The sequence below is a fragment of the Eublepharis macularius genome, chromosome 6, assembly GCF_028583425.1.
Source record: "Eublepharis macularius isolate TG4126 chromosome 6, MPM_Emac_v1.0, whole genome shotgun sequence".
Taxonomy (NCBI): domain Eukaryota; kingdom Metazoa; phylum Chordata; class Lepidosauria; order Squamata; family Eublepharidae; genus Eublepharis; species Eublepharis macularius.
The window spans coordinates 91,744,321-91,770,794 of record NC_072795.1 but is presented as its reverse complement, the minus strand read 5'-3'; the positions used below and the strand labels follow the sequence as shown (position 1 = coordinate 91,770,794).

The 26,474-nt window shown below is 39.9% G+C and overlaps 2 protein-coding genes across 2 annotated transcripts in view; both read right to left on the bottom strand.

Moving 5' to 3' along the window:
* DOCK1 (dedicator of cytokinesis 1) overlaps positions 1 to 26,474 on the bottom strand; it is a 602,286-nt gene that overhangs the window by 232,710 nt on the left and 343,102 nt on the right. The window lies entirely within an intron of this gene.
* LOC129332950 (uncharacterized) lies at positions 1,025 to 3,679 on the bottom strand. Its single transcript, XM_054984273.1, has 4 exons — positions 3,004 to 3,679; positions 2,564 to 2,647; positions 2,126 to 2,209; positions 1,025 to 1,744 (listed from the first exon to the last, which is right to left on the bottom strand). Exons 1-4 carry the CDS (start codon positions 3,485 to 3,487, stop codon positions 1,275 to 1,277), a joined length of 1,122 nt encoding a protein of 373 aa, XP_054840248.1. The 5' UTR covers positions 3,488 to 3,679; the 3' UTR covers positions 1,025 to 1,274.

The following is a 26,474-nucleotide window of genomic DNA, read 5'->3' as shown; positions in this document are numbered from 1 at the left end:
TTTATGCATTTTCAGCTCTTCGGCGGGGGAGAGAGAGAACTGAGGCTGCTGCAGTCTTGCCACAAGGTGCTCTTCACCGAGCAGAGCCCGGTGAAGAGGCAGAACCGCAGGAGGAACCCGCAGCGGAACACTCCAGGGATGCCCCCACAGGTGAGCAGAAGACACATGCATGAACTGGCTGCTGATGCAGCTGTCAAGTCAACATGCCCATGTGCAATTTGTGTGACGCATTTTCCACCACCAGCATCATGCTCCTCACCGTGCCGCACAGAGCCGGGTGTCCTCCCTCTTACAAAATTGACAATGCAACGCTAACCAACGAAGACAATGGAGAAGAACAATCCAAGTAACATATTTATTTTTCAAAACACAAAATCAATAACTGGCATTTACCACATAGCACGGAAGCAATTCTATTTGCATGACTCAAATAATTGTTTGAAAGGTGCTGTTGGTCAACCAGGGTAAAAAAACAGGAAACTTAACTGTGTTTATTCCAGTCAATGTTAGCATCCCTTGGTGCATAGCCCTTAGCAAAACTCTTGTATAACTATCCAAGATAAACATTAAACGCAGAGGTTCTATGGTGGTGCTTGCTTTTCCAGCATATTATCTGTAAAAATAAATATAAAATAATTCACTTTCAATTACAGAGCAAAGCGCAGGAGAAGCCCAGGGAGAAGATGGGGGTGAGGAGGCACCCTCCACAAGCGGCCAATCGACCAGACCTCCGTCCAGAAGCGAGCCATCTTTGGGGGGAATTCAAGCTGCAATCCGCTCACTGGAGGAGCGGATTTTCTCCTCCAGTAAGTGTCACTCCTTTTTTTCCGGGGGTGGGGGGGTTGGGAAGCAACAGAATCCAGTGATTCCTTGGTGCACATGTGAAAACTCTTCTGTTTCAGTGAACAGAATCCAGAGCCAGGTGACTGCCCTGGATTCCAGACTGGCTAGACATGGACGTCGTTTGCTCTCCATAGAGAGAAGAGAGCGCCAGAGGGAGCTGCGCCAGCAGAACATGCTGTCAAGGGGGCAGGACCCATAGACAGCGAGGGGCCACATGTGTAAATAGTTTGTTGTTGTTAATTGTTTGTTGTTGTTCACATAGTGTGTTTTGTTTAATTATTTTTTGCACCAGATCAAGCAACAGAAATATTTCTTTTGTACAGCTGTTATTTTCTAACTTGAAATATAAAAACAAAGGTTTGTTCCTGTTAAAGTGTCTCCATTTATTCGTGAACACCACTCAAGACCAGGCAGGGTTTTCACTATTTAATCTAAAGGGTCAATCGATCTCTGGCCTTCCCCACACAGGCTCTCTTGGCTGCCACTTTTCTGCCAGCCTCTTCATTGCTCTCAGGTTGCCTTTCAACAACAGAGGCCAGCCCTTGAGCAATGGGAAGCTGCTGGCGCATGATTGCCTCTCCCAATGCTTTCAGCGTTCCCACAGCTGCACGCATCACATCTATGTTATCTGACCACGATTCTTGGAAGATTCTGCGTTCCTGCCGTGTCTCCTCTATAAATTCAAGCTGTCTGCGGCTCTCCTCCTCACGCCACTTCCTGGTCTCCTGTTGTTCCTTTTCACGCATGGCCATCTCTTCGCGGTGTTCCGCTGAAGACTGAGATAGGAATCTTTCTGTAACGTTGTTGATGACCGAACTGCCCCTTCTACGGCGAATGTTTGCCAGACGTGTCCCAGGTGAGACTACTTCTGCAGGCACCATTGGTTCACACTGCCGTGGAGCTATAGTGATTTGAGTGTGGTCAATGTTAGGCTCAAACATGCATGCACATTATCGCAATATAGCACAGCAAACCAAAAAATTTCTCCCGCCTACATGGTCCTCCCGCCTCTCACACTTGGAGCTGATTGAGCCAAATTGAATTTTTTGACATAGAGCAACCTCACATCACACATTTGGTGGAAATATTATTCCATGCTGCTTCCCACCTCTCCCCACTCATACACCTGGAAAGTAGATCACAGCAAGCTAACGGTAACCTTTTTTTTTTTATAAAAAAGGTTTTTTTTTACAGTGTGAGAAATCCGCCCCATTGTGATGGAAACACAATGGAGGACAGGGAGCCACACATTCATCTCAGAGAGTTGGCCTCAATAGCTTACCGGCCAATTCGGATTGGGGTTGTGGAGGGTCATTCTCCTTATTCCATGATTCCCGATCGAGGCCGCTGCATTGCTCAGCATCCGCTGAAAGAAATAACAAAGAAACCCATGCTCAGGTCCTCAGTAGAAGTGGTTTCCCCCCCCCTTGCATCCAATTAATAGCAGGAAAAAATAATTGGAATTAAACCAAAGAGGTTTTCAAGCCTAGGAATTGTTTGCTGATTTTAATTCAGATAATTTCATTAATCACATTGAGAAACCATTATAATCCATCACAAGTACAGTCTCCACTCTGTCATCTCAACACATGTGATCGACCACAACCACCCTGAACGCAGCCTTGCTTTCCTTGAATCCATAGGGTGCCTTGGAAGTCATTGTGCACAGTTATGGTCAGTACAGAAATTTCAATGCACGGTGTGTCAGGTTGGAGCTTACCCTGATCAGTGAGAATGTCAGGTGTGGCATCCAGATCCACTTCGAAACCACTAGTGTTATCATCATATAGGTCACTGATTTCTCCTGAATGGAAAAAAAATTCAAAGGTGTCGGAATAGATTTTCTTCCAGAAAACACATCACACTTACATATGATGCCCACATGATGTTAACTCTTCCAAAGGGCATCCTAACGGGCTCTGAGGGGAGCACTGCACAAAACTGTGCGAGCAGGCTTGAACCACACCTTGCGTGGAGACATTATCTGCTAATGTTTTGAACACAGGCATATGTTAAAATTCATGCAATTCCACTGCAGTACTGGAGTGCCCCCACAGACCCACAATGACTCATTAACAAGGGTTTAATCCAATTTTTTTCCAAAGTTCATGGTCAGGAAATGTGAAGGCCCCCACCCCTCATTACCTTTTCTGCTCTTACCTGAGGGGCCAGGAGAGGAAATCATAATGTCATCGGCACGAATGGTCACCAGCTCGTGAGAGAACAGCTCCTCAGATCCAGCCTGAGGTTCCACTGGCTCAGTTCGGACTTGGCCCATCACCTGCAGAACCATGCTCCGTGCCAGCCGTTTTGGGTGCACGCTGGCATCTCCTCTAAGTATGCTCTCGAGCTCCCGGTAGTATGGGCAAGTGATGGGTGCATTGCCCGACCTGTTGTTGTGTGCGACCACCTTTTTGTATTCGAGACGCATAGTCTTCGTCTTTGATCTGCACTCCAGAGCCGATCTTCTATGGCCCCTGGTAGCCATCTGCTCTGATATTCTTTCGAAATAATCCAGGTTTCTGTGCGTGTTTCGCAGTGCCTCTTGGATTTTCTCTTCCCCCCAAAAGTGAAGCAGGTCCAAAATCTCCCTATGTCTCCAGGAGATCCCCCTTTTAACACCACTCTCTGCTCTGTATGCCATTGTTCAAATGACAGAAGGACCAAGGTGAGACACACCTGAGGTCGGATACCTTGTTCAAGAGATTTGATGAGAGAAGTGTTAGCTCAAAGCCCAAGATGCAGCCCTGTGCGATGATGAACCCTGCAGTGCCGCAAAATTGAAAGTGGAAGTGGATGCAACGGTTGCAGACACTTGAATCTTTCCCGCCAAAAAAAAAAAAAGTGGGGATCATTAGATCGCTATCACGATGTTCCAATAAAAACACAATTGAACAACCGGGGTAGAGCAGCATAGGAAGAACAATCTCTCGTTCCTTTGTGCTTTTTTTAATAATATTATGACGTTATAGCGATATAAGGAGGGTTTTTTTTAAAAAAAAAAAGGAGCTCGCTGCAGGAGAGCGCGCAAGGGCGTCTGGGATAACGGGTCAAGAAGGGAAGAGAATATTCCGTCATTATGAGATAGAAATCGATGCCGGATGGTCACACGGAAGCAGATTGTAGCGCGAAAATTGAGACGAGAGGAGAACTCTAAGACTCGCAACAGTGCTGGAATAAGGTGGGAATTTTGCGATGGATTGCGCAATTTTCGCGCTAATTTTAAGCCCGTGTGACGACGGCCCTGATAAAAGCCCAATATACTAGTTGATCAATCTGGTTAAGAAAACAATGCATGACTAAGGCCTAAATATCAAAAAACATTTTTAAAAAACTAAGTAAACACTAGTAACAACACTAGTAACAACTAGTAACAACACTTTCAGCTTAAGACAGTTGGCATGGTGATGGCCAAGGAAAATGTTTCCATACATTAGTTCTTTATTATAATATGAAATCCACAGGCTAGATTTTGAAAAATGCCTCCCAAATAATTTTGAGATGGCAGGCAGAAAGAGTACACAACACTCATTCACACTTCTCTATAATAAGTACATATTACAATACTATCTTTACCCAATCTCCTCTATAAGCAAACTATATAAACTACACTGAGTATTTGAGCATACTGAGTACTTCTTTCAAACTTCAGGTTTTGTTTGTATTTATACTCACAGATAGAATAATATTTTTTAAAAAAAAAATCTTAGCACACTGTATGCCTGACTGTTTTGCTTTTAGGCAGAGTTTTCAATATTGGAACACGACAGAAAGGAGGAGCAGAAGTACTCTGTATAACAAACATACTTCGATGAGTAATTTGCAAGTTACCAGACCACAAGCTTTTAATATGATCTACTACAGTAATGCCATGCACACTATCCGTTGCTGCCATGCACTACCATGAACTGATTATTCAGTTAAACAGAATTCTCCCGTCAGTTCTGGCACTTGTTGGCACTTTCAGGAAATGTGGAGAAGCACTACTTGATGCGGGTGCATCATTCTGCACATTGACCTGATTCTCTCCAGCAAGTGGTTTGTGACGGAAAGTCGTCTGTAATTAGTGCTTCCAAGCGCCCCGCTTAGCCCAACAACAAAAACACTGGAGCCAAGACGTTGTGAGAAGTAGTGCAGATGGTGTATTTACAAGTCCATATTTACAAGTGCAAAAAATGTGCTCAGCATACAAACAGCAGACTGCAGCAACTAGCAGAGTCACAGCCTGACAGAATGAGAGAGTGAATCCAGAGTCCAGTCCTTAGGTCAAGTCCACAAGTATCCAAGTTTTCTTGTGTAGAGTGACAAAGGTTTGCACCAGGCACCAAGCTGAGCAGATCAGCAAAGTGCAGACCTGTGGCTGGACCTTTAACCGTCTATCAGCCTATAGGGAGAGGTAGAGTCAGCCAATCAGCACAAGGCTGATGCAATCTAGCTGCAACCCAGCTAAATGATCAGGTGTAAACCTGTCAGAAAAAACTGCTGACTCACCTCCTGTTAAAGGGCACAGCAGCCCGTACACATGTGCCAGTGAGTTTCCGGTTACTTTGAGTTTTTTTATTTTGACAGTTTGTTCTGCTGATGGATGGCCTGCAATTTTTCGTAACATGGCTGAAAAGATTAAACAGATGGACATGTGCTTTGTGGCACAAGATGCATGGAATAAAACCAGTTGAATGTGGAGGAATGGAGGAGGGGTGCGCTATGGCCTGCCAAAATGCTTTGAGAAACGTATGTTGGAAAGGCAGTAGAGAACATAAAGATAGTCTTATCTAGCCTCACATATCCCATCATGCATGCGTGATAGTATCTGATACACATTTAATTCAACTCTACAAAGAAGTAGTCTGATCGACATTCATCACTATGCAAAACACCATCTGGTGAGCTCAATTCTCAGTGTTTTGGAAAATGTGCTAATTGCAACCCACTGCCATGCATGTTAATGTTCCATATATTAACAGGCAACTTGTCAATAGCTTGCCCATTAGCTTGTGGCGAGTACTGTGCAGTCTAAACATACGGCATTTTGTGAACACTTTAAAAGTGTTCAAAATGTTCAATTTTTGTGCAATTTGCTTAGTTGTTCAATTAGTCACTCCCTCTTTGAACAGACTTCTGTACATGCACCTACAAAACAAACCAGTTGTCCCAAAATCTGAATATCCATTATTTCATTTCTAAGCTGGAGAGAAACTTGTTGGGCAAATGATGCTCAATTAGTAATACATTTGAGCTCTATGAAATGAATAAATAGCAAACCAAGTCATTATGATCAAGGGTAACATCACTAAAAAGATGTTATAACACATCGTAAAAAAACCAAAAAAACTTGGGTGGAGAAGTTCATATTGCCAGCACTGGGTTGTGAAATATCTGAATATTTGGTGGGGGGGGGGGGTTATCTTGGGGAGGGGAGGGTTGGCGCAAGGCTGGAGCTTGCCATACAATCCATACTCAAAAACAGAGATTTTCTCCAGATGAACTGATCTTTTTTGCTGGGAATCAGCTGTAATTGTGGGAGATCTATAGCTACCACCTGGAGCTTGGCAACCACATGTATTTTAGGGAAGATGTATAGTTAAACATATGTTTGCCCCCCAATCTAAGCCACCACAAGAAAGGCAACTAAGCTTGATTGCTTAGGCCCATCTTAAATTTTGCAATAACAAAGTCAGTTTCAAGTTTGCAGTGAAGACATGTTGCTTTTGTTCATGTTTATATTTTGTCCGGAAGTTTGCATAAACAACTAAGGTATTAAATAAATACATAAAACATTTTAAAAATTGTATTTTACTAATGGAAATATTTCCTGGCTCATAAATATTTTTTAAAAATGTGAAGAAAACAATTTAACAACAGGAAGTAATGAAAATATCTGAAACGAAATATGGTTGCTTTTGAATATTCAAGATCTTAACAATACAGGGCTGCTAGATCACTCAAGGCTCAGCCTCGGGAGACGGAGCCTAAGAGCCATTGCCAGAGCTTAAAGGCAAATTTTTAAGAAACCTCTGGCCTCTTTAATCTGGTTTTCCAGTGCAGAATTTCCCCATGTAGTTTCAAATAGATTTAATATGCCTCTACTGGTCCCCCACTGTGATAAAAAAATAACGGGACTGAAAGAACATGCTGGGAAGCTTTGGAAAGGAGAAAAGAGCTCTCCTTACAGGCCTATGGTAAATACATGTCCTCTTGCATCTGGCCCTTCAGTTCTGAGATCCAATTGCTTCCCCTGGAGACCTTGAGAGAGGCTAAAACCCTGAAACTTTGGGTAATGAAGGCACCTTAGCTGGAGTCCTTGTTTCAGTCTCTGCTCTTCATTTCTGTAAGATCAATATTTCTACCAAAGCCTGATACATCTCCCCAGAGAAACACTGAGTGTTCCAGTGGTAGAAGCCTCTATCCTTTGACAATTTACTGCATTTTATTGCATTTTATTGCAATGTTGCACACAAACAGCTGGTTGTTTTCATTTTTCATTTCCTAATGAATACAAGAAAGTATGGCCAGAAAGGATACATTTCAGTTTCTAAAACAAAGGCCCTAATTCTTTATGCAGTAGTTTAGCAAGGAAATTTAGCATTAATCAATCACAGTTGTCCTTTAGTTTCTTTCTCCCAATCCTTTTAGTATATGTAAAAATGTAACACATCTTGGAATTAGCAGAACCTTTATTACTGTTCTCTCCTATAATCACACTTCACAGACTAACAGGTTATCTACAGTTCTTAACTGTTTCTTTGCAACCCTACTGGGAAGAATACACAGCTTCTTCTTTCCAAAGTCTTATATAATCTGAATAATGTAATCCTTCAGAAAGACTTCAGGAGCTCTTTGTGTGCACAATCACAGCATGTATTTGCTACCATTCCAGAGTTTTTCTGGTCTATGTATTACTATTTCCAGGATGTTCAAAAGTCTCCTTTATCTGGCACTAAGTGACGTTGAATCTGGCACTTATCTACACCATCTACACCAGACTCCGCACCATATAATGCCCAAGTTACTGTTTCAGTCACAATCCAAACCACTCAGATTTCTAAACTACTTATCTGTTCATCCATAGATGTCAAACAAAAGAGCATCCTGCCAATTTCACTGTCAAAATATATAGCAACAGTACCTCTTAGATGGATCTCTTAAAGGATGATTCACAGTGCAATCCTAAACTGCGTTATACCCTTCTAAAACCACAGACTTCAATGAACTTAGAAAGGTATAACTTTGCTTACTACTGCACTATCAGTCATCACACTGCTTAAGCTTTCACTCTGGGATTCACGTGTCTGCAAGTACCCTCCTGCATCAGTGCTTTGTGCCACACATTAAACCCACCACAGTAATGGGGCTAGTCTACGAGCTCTCTCTCGGAACTGGTAAGTTTTTTCATATGGGGATACAGAGGCACTATTAATTAAACAGCACCTCACATGAAAATGGAGGTGCTACAGTGACGTGTACCACCTCCTCAATGACTGCACAAATACAAAAGGAGCCTATGCAAAAGCAAGACAATAGCTCCAGAGATGTGGGTTATTGAGCTTCCTTTTTTCCAAATGTAGTTCTTCTTTGCTTTATTAGAAGTTGCTTCTGGACCTCAGTCCTCTTCATAGACTTATAAGCAGTGTGAAATACAGCATGCTGATAAAATCGGACACTAAAAGCTCCACTGCACTAAATGCATATAAACTTGCTACCTGGAATGTGGCCAATGTACAATATCTTACCTAACGATTTTATCCTTGCAACGATTTCATCCTTTCATTTCATTCTATAGGCAACAGCTACATGGTACTTTTACATAAAAGGAAAACGAGATCTCTCAAAATCATTAAAAGTTAACACACAATATAATAATAATGGTCACATTAAGTGGAGCATCTAAGCAAGATCTGGAAAATGGTGCAAAGGAAAATTCCCAATTCCTGTTACAGCTGTCTGCCCAGACACCAAGTATTAGAAGCTTTTTCCATATACTTCTTAATCAGTCAATTTCCCCACCAGATTCACTCAATAATGACACACTTCACTGTTTTTGACACCAAAATCGCTTCAGCTGAAATGGAGAGGGTTGTAATGAGCTTGCCAGTTCAAATGGCATAAGGACCAACTCAAAGTCAATACGTCTGAAGAATGAAAGTGAACTCTCTTTGTTTCAGTTTTGCTGTGCTTTATGGTCTTTTCAGTTGGCCAAGGAACAAGAGCAGACGAGAAGCAACACTGTGTGTGCGTGCACATGTGTGTGTTTTTGGGGGGTGAAGGGAATGAGAAATATCCTCGTTCTATTTCTGATTTATTAGGAAACATTACCGAAAACTCATTACCCAAAAGAATGAGAATGCTTGTTCAGTGATTACCAGGCTGTCTTTTGAATCAGATGGGTCCTATAGCTTTGTTGATTCTTCTTTTAATGATTACCTGTCTCTCAGACAACCGTAACATAACTAGAATAAATGAAGGAAGCAATTAAGAAGTTAGCTATCAAGAAGGAATTTGATATTAACAGACACAGCACATACCTAAGGCAGAATTTATATGGCTACCTTTCCACAGTGCCTGGATGAGGCCTTCCTACTCTTCACAAGTGTTTCAATAGCTCCATTTTCAGAATTTAATATCCAGTGGAGCTGTTAACAAAAAAAATGGCAGCTAACACAGAAAAATCATCCTTCTGACCAGATGGTAATGAGAGTTTACTTTCAAGCAAGACTACAGACAATTATTTCATAGTTTTAGTGTACACACACGCACATGCACACACCAACTACTATAATCTACCTGTATTTTATCCTACCCCTTCTCCAAAGTGCTCAGGGCAAAAAACCGAAGTGATCCATTTCCCATTTTATCCTTACAACAACTTTGTCAGACTGACAGAGAGTAACTGGCCCAAGATTATCAAGCGACCTTCATGGGAGGGTGGGGATGTAAGCCCAAATCTGTCAATCCAACATTCCAACCACTACACCACACTAGCTCTTACAATACTTCAATACACTGTATTCCAATATTCCAGTGCAGTGTCATCATTAGAGTTATGTTTCCTAAACGGCCTGATTCATCATGTCCTTTCCAGAATGTGCAAAATTTTACAATGACCTAATTAGGCCACAAAGAACTCCAGTGATATAGGTTAAGAGGAGAAAATGTTTCTAAAACTACTCGGTTAGCTTTATGGCTATGAAATTTTCAGTGCAATATTATGCAGAGTTACTATTTCACCCATTTTTGAAATATCTAGAGAGGAAAATCCTAAAGTGTTGCAAAAACTGAAGGTTTGCTGAAATTAAAGAAGGAATTCAGGAGATTAAAATGTAATAAAATACGATCATGATGGATCGGGCCATATATCCTTTCAGCAAACCTAAGGTTAACGTAAGAGAGTCCTAATAAGTGTCCTCTTGCCTTTCTTTTAGAAGACCAGTCTATCCATTGCTCATGAAATTTATAAATGTTAAGGACTATAGCTTTCTGAGGAAGATTCAGGGGCACATGCTACTCTAGATTTATTCTTAATTAATAAAGGGGCTGACTCCATAGGTTGTTTGTAGGACACAAATCTCCTTGTTCCCCATTTTGGAATTACAAAATCTGAGGTTCCAGAGACTGCTTACAAATAAATTGGAGTAATGGATTAAGTTTCTCATAAATTTTATTCACAGTCCAAGCTATTAACAGTGTTTGGAAAGCCAAAAATTCAAAGTCCTTAGAATGCATCTTTAGATGTTGTTCTTTGGAGAAATCTATTTCCAGTAACTTAGGTGCTGAAAAAAGAGATATTGAGTCTCATTGATAATATCAGAATGAGCTAATAATGGAGCTTTATCATTAGATGGCAAAGGTAAACAATGATTTGAGCAGATAGTAGGAGAACTAATATCTAGGAAATCATTGATTATACTTTGTATTCTTTGGGGCACTGAAAATTCCTTGAAAGGGTGATTTCTTTTCCTCCCTATTATAATAACCAATTATGTGCTCTTTTCTTAACAAAACCCCTGTCCAGAAGAACTGAAGACTCATTAGAGCATTATAATAACCAATTATGTGCTCTTTTCGTAACAAAACCCCTGTCCAGAAGAACTGAAGACTCATAGAGCATCTTTCTCAGCCAGCTGAGGCAGCTAAGTTCCTATATATATATATATATATAAAGAAAAGTGTCCTGACTGACTCATCAACGCCCAGCCCAAACCCCTGGACCTAGAAACTTGAAATTTGGGGAGAATGTTCCTTTCGTTGTATAGACACTCACTAAGAAGGAATTCGCCCCCTAAGGAGGTAAAAAGGGGTAAAATGTGTTTTCCCATAGGGATACAGCTTCCGGTGTGGCTGGCAGGCTTCTCCTCCCTTCCCCCACCAACTGCCAACTCAGCCATTCTTCCCTGAGGTCATTTGCATATGCAGCCTGATTGGTCATCTCCCCAACATTCTAAAGAGTATACAGTTGCTATTAGGAGTCATTGAAAGTGTCCTGAGGTAAAAATACACCTTCCAGTCTTCCCCTCTAGGGTTGCCAATCTCCCTGTGGGGCCTGGCTTTCCTGTGTGGCTTTCAGGTTCCTGCCTGCTTGCACTCTCCCCCTCCCTGATGGGTCAGCTATGGAACTCTGTGTTCTGAGGTAAAAATCAGGTAAAGGAAATTGCAGACAGTCAAAGAAAGACAGTACAAGACTCCTGAAAAGGGATTTTATATAAAAGTCAGTATGGCAACTGAGTTTTTAAATGTTCGTGGGGAGATGGTGCACAATCTTTCTAGGGGCCATTTCAATGTGAACCTCTCACATGAACCTGCTGAAGTGCCCACCATACCACCCCTCCCTCAGTCCAACTCCACCTCACACCTCTTGCAGTCATCAACTCTTACTGCCCCCGAGAAGCCTTCAGTAGAAAAAAAAAGGTTGTACGCATTTTTCACTTTATTTATTGCACTACAATCTTTCCCTTTTAAAAATCTCTTCAGTAAATGTTACATTTAGAAATTCACTTCATCAGTTTTCAGCACCAACACACTTTGGTTTATTCAAACACCTTTGTGAAGCTCGGGTACTATGCTATTATACTACAAAACCAACTCAACCCCCTTCCCCAAACCATAAATATTATAATAGTGCCACCCAGATAACCAAAAAAACAGAGCTATGGTCACAAAGAAAACCAAACAGAAATAAAAACAGAGTGGAGAGTTTAATACCGCCCTTCTCAGCCGGACAAGCCAGCCAGCTAAGTTATGCTTGAAAATAATAACAAAAGGTAATAATAATTAAGTAAATAATTAATAAAAATAATAAAACACAATATTATATAACCAACAATTATAGAACAGAGGAAAAAATCTCTTGTGTCTGCCTATGCCCTAGCTGTTCGTATCTCAAAACCAAGTCAATTAGAGCACACTCAAAGTCTTATCAAAATAAGAGGTTTTTTTAAAAGCTAGGAAAAAGGAATATCTTCACAAGAAGAAACTAGAGCCTGCCAAGGCAGCTATCTTGAGGCAAGACAAAACAGCCCATGGGAGCTGATCCAAAGAGATAAATAAAAGAAAAATAGTAATGAAAAGGCACAACTCTTCAGAGAGCACAACAAAACACCACCGCCCTGATAACCAGAGATCATCCTCCAGAGTTACTATAATCAATGGGATGAGACTGGAGTAAATCTGCATAGGATAGCAATATTAGTTTTCCAAACCAAACTCAACACCCTATCGCTTTTGAGCAAGCTACTTCTGTCCCAAGAGATGTTTAGGAATTAGTGGTTAACAGCAGAACTACACCCTTTTAAGTCCACTGAAGTCAATGGCATCACTCTGTTTAGGTACTTTTACTTATCTTTCTTTCCAATGAGGACCCAAAGGGACTAAGTATAAGATTTAAATAAATGAAACTATACAAAATGTAATTTTAAAAAACACACAAGAATACTCCACATCTTAGGCCGATCCTGGATCCAATGTCCTAGTTCAGGGCTCAGGCTGTGAGCCACAGGCTACAAGAGCAAAGAGTTCTTTAGCTCATGACCTTTGCTTATGGCAAAAGTGTAGGTTCTTCACATCCAACAAATATCTGCCAACAGAGCAGAAAAAGTCAGCCCAGATCATATTCAGCTGCTGCTAGTAAGATGTTCCTTCCTTCCTCCTTTGAGTCCCTTGAAAAGCATTTTTGTTTGTTTTAGATTTATGGATAATCAAGCCTAAATATCACTCTCACTAATTGTTAGTTTGTCTGGAGGCAAATGAACCTACCTTTAAGTCCCCAAGCTGAGGACCTTTTTATATATAAAAAAGGTCCTCAACTTAGGGACTTAAAGGTAGGTTCATTTGCCTCCTGACAAACTAATAATTAGTGAGAGTGATATTTAGGCTTGATTTTTATATATATATATATATATATATATATATATATATATATATATATATATATATATATATATATATATATATATATATTCTTGTGTGTTTTTTAATATACACACACACACATACATATGTACATGTGTGTGTGTGAATATATGTATACACACACACACACACTTTAATAGTTTCAAAAACAATCACAACTAAGAATGATTAAGGAAGCAAATTATGCTGCCCGTATTCTACTGATCGCAAACCAGGGCCGTTTCCAGATGGCTTACCTGCACCCGCAACGTGGTGCCACATTGCGGGTGCAGGTAAGCCATCTGGAAACGGCCCAGGTAGAGACTCACTGGCATTCTAGTTTATAGTTTAGCAAAAGCACAAAAAGATATGGCAGAGTTGCCATGGAAAGAAGTTACTTGTGCTTCCTAAGAGAAGCCTACCTCACACTTTGGGATTGTGGTCCTACGCCTACTCACCCATGTGTGTGTTAGAATCTGTATTCCTCACAGGACACCGGACTCTTTCTAATGTAACAGGCAGAAAGAAAATTTCAGTTGACAATTTAGTCATTTTTCTTTCTGGTCCCGATTCGAACCCTTCAGACTTAAAGCAGGTTTACAGCTTTCTTCCTTTCACACCATTATCCAAAAACTCATTTCCTTATCTTTGCTGGTAATATTCTGGGTGCTTACAAATGTGAAACACTAACACCTTTACCTTTGAATTGTCCAGTCATTTTTACTCCTTGTGATCAGCAAAAAGCAGTCAATATGGCAGTTAGCCAAAGTACTACAGCTATGGAAGATTAACACTGATTTGCCCTGAGAGAAGGCAATCTTGCAGTTCATTTTCTTTTGGATATAGTTTTCCATCTACTTTCTTAAAGGCCTCATACATGTAAGTATTAAGGAATAAAATTACTTCTACTTTTTAAGAGTGGACATAGAAAGTCTTGCGGTGCATTTAATTCTAACATTAATTGGAGTAGGGGAGAAACAATACCTTATATGTGCAAGGAATATTCAAGTACTTGCTATTATTTTACTAATAATTTGACTTTTAGGTTTTTTATTTATTTTTATAACATGGAAAAATGCTTTAATCTCACTGGTAACTTATTTTACTGCTGAAGTTGCAGAGCAAATTAAATAAGATCAACTAGTGTTCAAAATGCAGTACATGAATATTTGAGTTCTGAAGAATTTGTCTTCAAGCTGGGCTACAGGAAAAGGAAAAAAAGCAATCAAATATGGAATATCATAAACCCTTTGTAATAAATCCTAGACACTGCCTGCCCCAGGCAGAGAGGATGCCAACTGGTCTGGAGACTGGTAAGTTACCAAGCCATGAGTTATGGGGGAATGACTGACTGACAGCCCTCCATGTCCAGGAGAGCAGCAGAGATCTCAAGGCTTCCTGAGACACCTCCCTGCCTAATCTTATCAGTGCCTTCCTCCACATTTTCTCTCCTATTTATCTTATCAGGCTATTCAGCACATTTGATAGCCTTCCTGTCCGATATGTACTAGGTCATCAAGCAATATTTTTACCTATAGTTCACCCCAGATAGTCATATTAAACCCTACCTCCAGACAAGCCCATTAAGCCATTGTTTTGGGGCAGAGATGTCAGCTTTGCTCCATGGTACATTTTGCCATATAACTGGGCTGCCCAGTTATGCACTCTGTGTATGTGTGTCTTGGTACCCATATTTTCTGTATGATTGCCTTTTATTCCTCTGTTAATAAAGAAGCCTTTCTGGCAGAACATCTGCCTGTTTATCTGAGCGTTCTCTAAGGGGACAATCCTGGTATACATAGGTGGAAATTCCTAGTTACCACCTCTCGCTGTGTCTCCACAAATTAAGGAGGCCTCCTATTTAGGTAACAGTACGGGAGATGAATATGACTGTTTGCACATTTGTCTAGCCTTAAGGGAAAAAATACTAAGTTACAATCAGAAATAAATAAGGGAGAGGTCATATATAAGGATTTCAGATTCCAAAAAGTCCCTCTTAATTATGGTAGTTTTGTTCTCTTAGGCAGCCTAGAGCATAACTCATCCAAGATGAAGTGAACAGGGCTCACTGGAATGTTCTTTCCTACCTGGGCATTGTGGGTTGGAAGTGTGAGAACTGGAACTGGGAATAGTCCATGTTATAAACATCAACAGGCATGCTGCAATCTACATCTGCTGAGGAGAGGGGAAAAGTGAGAGTTCTCCCTCATTGCTGCTGAGGGGATATCATGCCTTTGGCCTAGAATGTATAACAAGGTCTGTGTGCCAGATAGCCTCTTCCATGGAGGACACAACCTCTATTAAATGAGTCCTTGTGCAAATTAAAGCATTAGCGTGAGAGGAAGTGCACTCTCAAGTTATCTAGTACCAACAGAATTTGTTCATAGGGTCCAAGCCTTTTTTTTTAAATCATGTATTTAATTTACAAGAATTTATTACTAAGGAAAGTTACATTATTGGGAGTGAAGACAGTAAAGGGATAACAGAAAAGTTTCCTTCCATTGTACGAGCTCCAGCTGAGAGACTCCTTCCCTCTAGCTTCCAATTGCCATCTTTTTGAAGAAACAGCACAATTACAGCACCTATATGAGTGAAACTGCCATGGAAAACAACAACAAAAAAGTATCACATCCACTGTTCAGAAATAGCTGCTACATGGTACAAAGCAACTCATAATAAACTTTTTGAAGCAGGTCTGTTTTAATTCAACACTTTTGCCTCTTTTTAATTACTTAGTTCACACTGTGGCTTTTCTAAGTAACAAATGCATCAACACATTCTTGCTCCTGACACTTGCTATGACAGAGTGAAAAATAGCAACACTTGAAATGTGACTAAGGGCAGTTCAATGGCTTGTTTTAAATAAGGAACAAGCTCTTCTAAAGCTTCACGCATTCCAAATGAATTCAAGCTGGTATTGCAGAAAACACACACAGGGACTTGGCCAACCCAAGTTATAAAACCCAATCAATCTATATCTTGCTCCTTAGAGATATGGAGTTCCTTCAACCCCCCCCCCCCCCGAAATATGCAGCTAATGATGGGCAATAAAAACCTTTCCCTTTAAAAAAATGAGTCTAATAAACATATGTTTGAAACATTTCTTCAGTTCCTCTGCTGAAATTATCTCTACATGTACAATCTTCAATTTCTTAACATTTAGGATACTAGGTAACACAATATCCGGCAGCCTTCTTCACCTTTCAAGCATCATACCTACAGTGGGCTAAACCTGTAGGGCTATTGAGAACTGTGCATTGTTAACAGCTTCCTGCTATAGGAATACCTTGGTAAACTTTCCTTAGTACATAAAATTGACTCCTAAATCAGTTGTGTCCATTCTTATGAAGTTTCTCCCAATGCTATCAAATTTAAATCCTTGTGCCTCATGATGGAGATCATGCCCACCATAGGATCTAAAATTCTTACAGATAACTTATACTGCTGCAGTGGATAGTATATCACAAATTCAATATTTCAGAATTAAGTCCCTGAAGGATAATCAAATCAGCATAACATGCCAAAAAAAAAGACCTAAAGAATTAAAGAAAAGGATTTATAGTACAACCCGTATGTTTTTAACTGAAACAAAACAAGTTATTGGGTATATTACAGATATAAAATACACAGCTTTCCAGTGAGGACAGTATTCAAAATAGTATTTCTGAAAGGGCTTTTTTAAAAAAAATATTATTAAACTCATTGGAAGTAACATGAAGAACCTTTCTTCCTCTGACATAACATTTGAATTTCACCAATGTACACACTGGAGGAAAACAATGACAGCTTTTCAAAACAGTTAAAAAAAACACAGCCTAGCACATGGCTGAGCAGAAGTGTTTAATATGGAATGACAGACACAGTACTATTGAGCCTTAGATTATTAATACTACATCACAGAGTATCACTAGGCTTCTCTCACTGGGCCAGAATGAGTTTTCATTTGTTAAAGTATAATTAAAAAAAGAAACTTTGTGAACAATTCATCGGAAAGCACTGTTACCAGATTATGAATCAAAGATATCAAATGAAGTTAACAGTCCAAAGAAGAGAATCTGATTGGGGGTGAGAACTTACAGAGCTTTTCCTCTGGTGGGAGACCCCCTCCAGGGGAAGATTCATTAGCAGAGGGATGTCACAGGATCCAATCCCTGGTTGGATTGGATCATATGCTTTCTCCATTACAATGACTCGGGTGGGAAAGAGGTAGAGTTAGGTTGACTAGGGAATATACACAATGCATGCCTTTTTCTTGTGAACTTACAGGTCTAACAGCAGCTGCTCTTCCCCCCCACAAACCACATGACTTTTAAGTTCAGTTCTCAAGCCAATGACCTATCCTGGCATGCAAGCCCATGATTTCATTCCACAGCTGATAACACTCAAGCAGAATCAAATACTAAAATCTTCCAGGACATTCCATTGCTGACCTAAAAGAGGCTGTCATCAAACAGAAAAACTTCAAGGGGAGAGGACATGAGACTGCTGAAATGGGGTTCATTCACAAATTCAGAACAATAGATTTGTTGAATAGAAACAGGATTCTTATCTCACTACAGCTGCTAATTTCTACTTTAATCAAACTGCATTGTAGCACTGTAGTTTTACATTCTGACATCCTTCTTTGCTACACCCCTCCCATCTAATCAAGCTGCATTGTACCTTTGCATCCTGATGCCCTTCCTTGTAACATCTCTTCCACCTTCTGGCTAGGATATAAAGGCTCAGAGTTCTCCATTCTTACTCCTAGCTGAAGAAGGGAGGGCTGATTCTTGAAAGCTTTTCTTTCAAAATCTTGTGGGTCTCTAAGGTGCCACTGGACTCAAATTCTGCTGTTCCACTGTAGACCAACATGGCTACCCACTTAAAATACTAAAATATGTTTTCACCCTCTAGTAGTGAAAAACTTTTAGGGTGGAACATTGAAGTGTGCCACCCACTTTAACTCAGAAAAAGAACTTTAAAAAAAACTGTAGCATAACTGTTTTGGATTGTTTTTGCAATTGCCTACAGAAATGTTCCATTAATTCATTCAAGTTGATCTTCGCTCACTTCCTCTAAGAGTTTGCATTTCAGTTGCTCTAACAGCATATGTATCCCTCATACCTGTATAGATTTGCTTTCATTATGTCTAATTCCCAAGTGGCTCCGAAATGCGGATACTTAAACCCGAAGATGGGGGCCACTAGGGAACAGAACTAAGGATTGCAGAAAAATCTCAAACTTTACAAAAAGGTTGGGGGTTTAAAGATCCCAAAACAGAGGGGCTTTTGTCTGCCCTTGCGTACACACAATCCTCTGCTGGCCTGCCAATATCCATCTTCTTCACCGCATGCCTGAGACACTGGAGCCATTATACTTTTACCCATTACTGGCATGGCCAACGCAGCTTCCCTAGCTGTGAACACAGCCAAGGCTGGGGCGAGTGGGGAGATGGGCACACAGGGCTCTTACTTGCTGCCTGTGGCCTGAAATGAAGCAGCAGGCATCAGTGGCTCCAGTGCCGCTGGCAGCAGCCAACACTCTTGGTCTGGACTGTTGTGATAGTTCTGTTGGATGCCTTTCTCTGAGCATGGAGCTCTTGGGGAGCCCAATGATGGACAGCCAGAGCTGACACTTAGGCTACAAGAGGTGCTGGAATCGCCCATGTGCTTGGAGCATTACCCATGGCTGAGACTGCAAGTAAGTGCCCTGTTCTTGCTGCACTGTGGCACTACATCGACTGATGCAAGCTCTAGGACCTTGTGCTGGCCTCTAGGCTCTACCAGACACTGTTAGAGGGTGAGTGGCGTCTGCGGTCCAGTGAGCCAGAAGAGTGCACCACCATCACATGACACACCATGGCGATACTGCCCTTGCTCAAAGCAGCCACGAAGAAGGGTGGCCTGTGGCCACATGACAAGGAGAGTAGTGGGGTGCCAGGAGGCAGGATCCAAGTGATGGGGGGGGGAAAGAAGGGGCAATAGTTATCTCTCAAAGAATTAATTTGGAACTGCAGAGTGACGTTCTCCTTAATTTGCTGTACAGAAAATCTCCCTTTAATTTCTAATGGGGGAAAATTTTATTTCAAAAGGGAGATGTAGGGGGGGGGGGAATCCCCTTATCTGTATATGTCCTCACTATGCAGATTTTTTTGAACTTCACTATGATGTCCTTTCCTAAGTTAGGTATTAGGAAGCATTTTTGAGCAGATCAGCATGTCCTTGAGCCCCAAGTTCCAGCTGCAACTTCCTTTTAGGAAGGTATTAAATGTATTTGCGATAAATGCTCACTAACTTGTTAAAGAATAAAAATATTTTGTCTTTTACAATGCCATACCAACTTCTCTTTACTAGTCATAATAATACTGATTATATCATACCCTTGCATAAAATTGTTGTACGCTATACATTTGTATCACATATACAGTACTCTAACAGTGAAATCCTAAGCAGAGTTACTCCAGTCTAAGCCCACTGATTTCACAAAAGATATAAGAAAGCAAGTACTTGTATGGCATGCTCACTGCACCAAATAATGACTTAATTTTATGAATTTTCTTTACAGTTCTGATGTTTCAGAGGATGTAATTAATGGAATATATTTTATATCACTTGCTAACAAACTCACATATTTCCAAGGTTCATTGGTGATCACCTTGCTGGTTAATTCTTTATGGAAGCACAAACCTATCAGATTGGGTAGAATTGATTTTATTTAAGTCAGTGGTTTCCCTTGGCTTTTTCAAGTTCTAGAAACATGAAAGTGCTAGCAAATTGTTCTCCCAGCTAAGCATATTTTTAGTCATCCATTTTAACCTAATAATTCTTTAAAGGTAACATTCAATCATTACTTATTTAATTTCAACCTCCAATTCAACCCGCAACTAATACAATCTTGACTGAATTTTCAAACTCTGTTCTGGAAAGCCCTAAGGCTTCCTTGCTTAACAGAAGCTTAACACAAGTTTGCCGATCAGACAAGCTTCCTGGAAAAAAAACAATGGGTGCCTTTTTACTTATCTCGTCAGAAATTCATAGACGTGGGAGTGCTTTGGTTCATGTAGGGCAATGATAATGTCCAATAGCCCTAGTGAGCTCGTCACATGAGCTGAATGTGCATTCTAGCACATGCACCAGAATTTTCTACAACATATAATGAGTTCATTGACAACAAAAATCACAAGAAACAACTCCCTGAAGGCAGAAAGCTTGAAAACCACTGTGGTAAGATAACCAGCACTCAAAGATACAAATAAACCCATTTCCAATGAACATACATGAGTAATTTGCTGATTTCCTCTGACCATGATATTCTACATTTTTACTATAAGGCACAAATTAAGTTTTAGTTATCACATTTGTCCTATCCTTTCTTCCAACCCATAAAATATCTTCCTTGAATCTCTTTTCTTCTACTGCTGCTTTCTCTCTCCGTTCCAGCTAATCAAACTCTAGAAGCCACTCAAGTGCCAAAAAGACTAAAGACACAATGAGTATATGATAAACTAATAGCTGCAGGATTAATCTCAGTCAAAGCAAAGAAGTCCAACCCCCACAGGAGCAAAATAGCTGTATTGCTGAAATGATGAAAGGTGGAATGAAACAAAATGTTTACTAATTAAATAATATAGAAAAGAAAGAATCCAACGAACCATTGCCTCATAGCTCTTCTGCATTCCTTCAAAAAGAAAGATTTCAAAACCCATCGATTCCATACTCCATGATTTAACATGACTCCTAACATATACCATATTTAACATGATTTAAAATGACACCTAACATACACCGTATTTTACTTTCATTCTACTATGTATTTACGGTAATTAATTTGGAAGCTAAGAAAGCCTACAATGAAAGAAATGGTAGTTAAATCTGCTTTAGAATCCCATCTCTATAACAGTACCTCCAGCAAATTCAATTTCATTGATACAGAGTTTCTATGATAACTCAAAGTTCTAGGAAATAGAGGGCTTAAAAAAAGATTCATTATAGCCCATGTGCTACTAGATACCAACAGTGAAATCCTAAGCAGAGTTACTCCATTCTAAGCCCATTGATTTCAAAGGGCTTAGACTGAAGCAACTCCACTTAGGATTTCACTGCAAGTCCCTAAACACTCGTTCAATGCCATTATCAATAATAGTAATGTCAAGCAGAAAATGCCTCAATCTCAACTGTCATAGATAAAATTCTAGAATATGAGCTTTTTGCTCTTGTCATGTAACTCCATTCACAACAGAAAGGAACATTCTGTCAAGATATTTTTTTCCTGTGACATGTACCTAAGAGTTTGGAGAAATAAGATTTAAAAACATAATTTCTGTATTCTGTTTAGAATGTTAACATGACAGATACAATCGTAGGAAGAAATCTGCAAAAGGTCTTGAAAAGGTCAAGGGATTGTTCAGCCAGTTCAGAAGAGAATTTATTCTACAGACAGACATCTAGTATGAAATGGTACTATTCTTCCTTTTACACAGCAGGAAACCCACAAAGCCCTGGCACAGAACCCTACTATTAGTGTGTATGTGCACAAGCTGTGCACTACAGCAATTTGAGAAATGTGATGTCTATGCACACACTCTCTATATTAACCCAGCTCTTCCTTTATACATAATTAATTATACACATCACTTGTCTTAGTAAAGAGGTTGGGTAAATGCAGATATGCTGCACAGAGAATTGCATTCCTCATACTTCTCAGGTGCACATGGACTGGGAAAGGAAAACAGATCTCTATTAAGCCCTATGAGGATCCTTCTACTAATAAGTACTATGCCTACATAGAGAATTGGGGCCCCCATTTTTAAAATATCTGAATTCTATGCAGCATGTTTAGATGGCTTTAACTAAGATCTGGGGCCAAAGCAAAAAAGATGCATTGTATAACTGGTAATACCTGTTTATTTATTGCTTTTCCTATGAATGAATTACAAACTACAGGATTTTCTCACATACTTCCCACATGAAGGAAACCATTCTAGCCCTCTGCCCCATGAATTTGTGTTTATGTCCTGGGGACACAACAACAACAGACGCTGAAGAAGACAAGTGTCAGCAGGTGTACACTGTAATGGGAAACAGCCTGGTAAAGGGGTAATGGGGCAGCAGCTGCATTAAAAACAATCCTGCCTTATGTGCATTATTTTCTTTTTCCATAGTGCCAATAAAACATTTCCTTGGCATCCTTCAGTTGCATGCAGGTGCCATGTGCTTTGCAGTTTTGTTCCCCCAATGTTTACAGGACTTCAGCACGGACTTTGAATACCAATACTTCAGAGAAATTAATGAGTTATATTTTAGTTGTGAGAGGAGGACTATGTTTGCCATAGCAACACCTTTTGGCTGTGCTTCCACCCTAGTGGTCAGCTGACACCCATTCATGTGGTGAATGTCCTGTTTTATGGAACAGTCTCCTCAAAGAACTGAGGAAGCCCCATCCATGGCCATATCAAAGGGAGCTATAAAACTTAACTCTTCCAAGAGAACTTTTTGAACATACATAGTTCTGCTTTTTTGTTCTTTTAGTTATTGTGCCCTGTAAGTTTTGTTTGTGAATATTTTATTTTTATCTTTTGTTACCAGTCTTAGGTCCCAGTTGTGAAAAGGGGAGGGCTATAAATACATAAAATAAAATAATAAATAACTGTAGTTGTTACTTTAATAAAATGAAAGAGCAATGATAACATATGCTGTTGTATTTGGACCTGGAAAATCCTTGATCAGCTCTTCAACACACTACCAAGGGAAAACAAGAAAGTTAAGAGTGCACAATGGATTAAGACAAAAAGTTCTGGATGATTATGTAGAGGACTTCATCCAAGAGTGTATTGGCAGATTTCTCCTTTTAATCATGATGATAAATGTTTTGCTTTATTTGGTCAACCACCAAATGAACATTTCTTGAGAATATTGGTAGCAATCAGCCAGTGACAAAAATCTAGCAGAAATCAATTATATCCTATAAAGTAAATCCTTGATGAATAAATTATTTACCCCAGGTGATGTTAATTAGATTTTACAAGCATTGTGTAGAAAGAAGTCATATGCACAGAAAGCTGAGTATTAACTGACATTACTTTCACAGAACAGAAAATCAAGACAACTTTTCTCTCATGTGTAATACTAAATTGTTCTATTGTAGGCAGTAAAGCAGTATGATAAAACGCATCACTAGAAGTTAGATATAAAAGAATCAGGGAGCCCCTAGGGGAAAAGAGGTACAGAATTTTTTTTAAAATGCAAGCAGTGTGTGTGTGTGTGTGTGTGTGTGTGTGTGTGTGTGTGTGTGTGTGTGTGTGTGTGTGTGTGTGTGTGTGTGTGTGTGTGTGAGAGAGAGAGAGAGAGAGAGAGAGAGAGAGAGAGAGAGTGCGCAAGTGCATGTGTGCGCACGCTTATTCATTACTGGGCAAAAAGACATGGTGCTTGGAGAATTTAAAAAGCCAAAGCATTTAAAATTTGTAGTTTGAAATAAGTCTGTGGCTGCCATAGCACGCTTCCAGAGGGAGACTTGCAGTTGACCCGCCCATTCTGCTCTGGCCTTAGAACTAAAGGCACAGCAGTGTTTACAGGTTTGGGTGTTGTGAGTCTCACCCAAACAGTACAAACAACTGTAATGGCCATCTGACCTTGTCATTTTCCTTTCACAGGAAACGCAACGCTTGAATAAGGTTGTTTCTGACATCACGATGATCAGAAGAGCTGGAAACCTCTACCATCAGCGGCAAAAGAGAAACTGAGGGTATGTTGGGGGTGCTCCACCTCTTAGGAGCTGTTTTCAGCGGGAAAGCAGCCGCGTATGCGTGCTGAGAGGCGAGAGCACCTCCTAGTGATCTTGAGCTATGGAAATCTCCAAAATCGGCAGGCCTGCGCATGCACAGTTCCATGTGGGATATATTACTAATTTAGACTCTCCTATCAACAGATTTCCATTAAATATATAAAAATGCATCACACTATGAAGTTAGACCTGATTGTGCTTCTTTTTCTTGACTGGTGGTTCAGGAACACTGCCAGCACTTTTAACACTCTGACAAAACATCTGCAATGAAGCTGTACAAAGGTGTACCAAAATTTAACTTAAAGATTCAAAGACAAACGTCCACTAGACCTTTGATCTAAACTAAGCGGTACACACATAAACTTGTATTACATGATCCACAAATATAAACGCTCTAGTCAGCAGCAGGTCTCTCCCCATGCCATTGATTCTTCACCAGAGTCCAGTACAGATCATGCCCCCCCCCCCAATCAATTACTCATCCCACAGGGAAGGAGAATGGTTACAAGCGCACTGACGTTACCCTTGTCACAGCATGATTGCCTGGTTATCTGCAGAGTGTGATATGTAATAGACTGATTTATCCATACCTCATTGGAATGTCTAAGCTGTTTAGTTAGGAGACTTATATCCCCCAAATCTGGATAGACTCAGAGCTTCAGAGAAGATCTGAAAACAGAAGTTGCTCTTTAGAGAACCTGATTCTCAGTACCAATTATTTATGTGAGTTCTTCTCATTTAAATCTTTGCCATCAAAGTACACAGGGTCTTTCTTTAGTTTATATATTTATTGTTTACTGAAATAAAACCAAGTCTTTTTAATTAAGCAATATACTGAAATATAAAGGCATATAAAAATGAATCCAGCAAGTGATGAACATAAGCATGCAATACATAGTAAATCTCTTAACATGTGTCAATTAGAACTATAAAGGATTTAAAATCAGATAATACTTGGTGACATCCTTTTATACTAAGTGACATGTGCGATCTATAAAGACATTTCTAAGATCTTCTACATGTGGTAATAATACAAAAATGTAACTGGTTTTAGATTGAGCTGATTTTTCATATTTTCAGTCATGTGATATTTTGCTAAGCCAATTTCTGATGCTTTTTTATGTATTTAAAGGGTTTATTTTGTATCGCTATATTGTTATAACCCACTCCGAGCCCGCTTGTGGGGAGGGAGGACTAGAAATTGAGTAAATACTACTACTACTACTACTACTACTACTACTACTACTACTACTACTACTACTAATAATAATAATATCCGCATAGATAAGACTCTATAAATATTTTTAAAATGTTAAAAAAACTAGATGAACAGATTACACCTAGTCTTTTTAGCTGTTAAAGAATCATTTATCTACCTTTATTCCCACTACTTTTAATTGGTTGTCAGAGATAAAAGAACATCTGTGTTTTTCCACAACCTGATAACTATGTTAAAGGTCATACAAAGTTCACCAAAATACATGCCTATAACTAGTGCACATATGATTAAATTCATAACTTCTACTGCAACTACACAGAGGAAGTGCTGAGCATATAGCCTCTCCCTGTAATCAGTGACAATACATTCAGAATGCTGCTAATCTCAGGGAGGGGTTGTGCAAGTGACTACTTCCTCCACACAGTCACACTCTGCAGACAAACAGGCAATTGCGTGGAGCCAGTGAGCTCATGCCTGCTTTTCCTCCCACCGCAGTATGTTATCTGTACTGGGCTTAAGTTGCTGCGAAATCTTTCAATCAATGATATATAACCAGAATGCATTGTTATAGTCCAACGTAAAAATAACGAAATGCATTCACAATGGCAGAAAGCACATTAATATGAACAAAGTATGAGACACTGCTTTCTGCAGAAAGTAGAATTCATTTTTCTTCCTTTATTGTTAATGACATCTAGGGGGGGTAAAGATCTTATATTACACATTAACAAGTTCCCAACAAGAGCACAACATGGGACTGACAAGATCATTACTTTGAAAAACACAGAAATACACTTGTCACACCCTTGTCAAAAGAGCCATGAAAACAATCCTTGAATGGAACGTGTAGTATGCCCATCTATGCCAGAAGGATGATATTCATCCACAAGAGTTTTGTGTTGTGCTCATTTTATTAAACTAAAAACTGCACCTGTCACTTTCATTAGTGAAGATGAACACACAAAGTCTCTTAAAACAGGCAGAACGCTATAAGCAGAAGATGTTGAGGTCTTTATAAACTATTGCAGGGTAACAACTGAAAATGCTGTGAAAATGTTCACTGTCATTTGCATTTGTGTGTGTGCATATGTACTGTCAAGTTGCAAATGACTTATGGCGACCCCAGCAAGGGGGTGTCAAGGCAAAAGGGAAGCAGAGGTGGATTGCCATTGCCTTCCTCTACAGAGTCTTCCTTGGGGGTCACCCATCCAAGTACTGACCCTGCTTAGCTTCCAAGATCTGATGAGATCAGGCTATATCATCCTGCTTT

Excerpts from the sequence above, each read along its gene's own strand:
- LOC129332950 (XM_054984273.1), bottom strand. The coding sequence starts at position 3,487 with ATGGCATACAGAGCAGAGAGTGGTGTTAAAAGGGGGATCTCCTGGAGA. Across the intron at positions 2,210-2,563 it reads TGACATTCTCACTGATCAGG|CGGATGCTGAGCAATGCAGC; the intron begins GTAAGCTCCAAC and ends TATTTCTTTCAG. Across the intron at positions 1,745-2,125 it reads ACCCCAATCCGAATTGGCCG|CTCCACGGCAGTGTGAACCA; the intron begins GTAAGCTATTGA and ends AAATCACTATAG.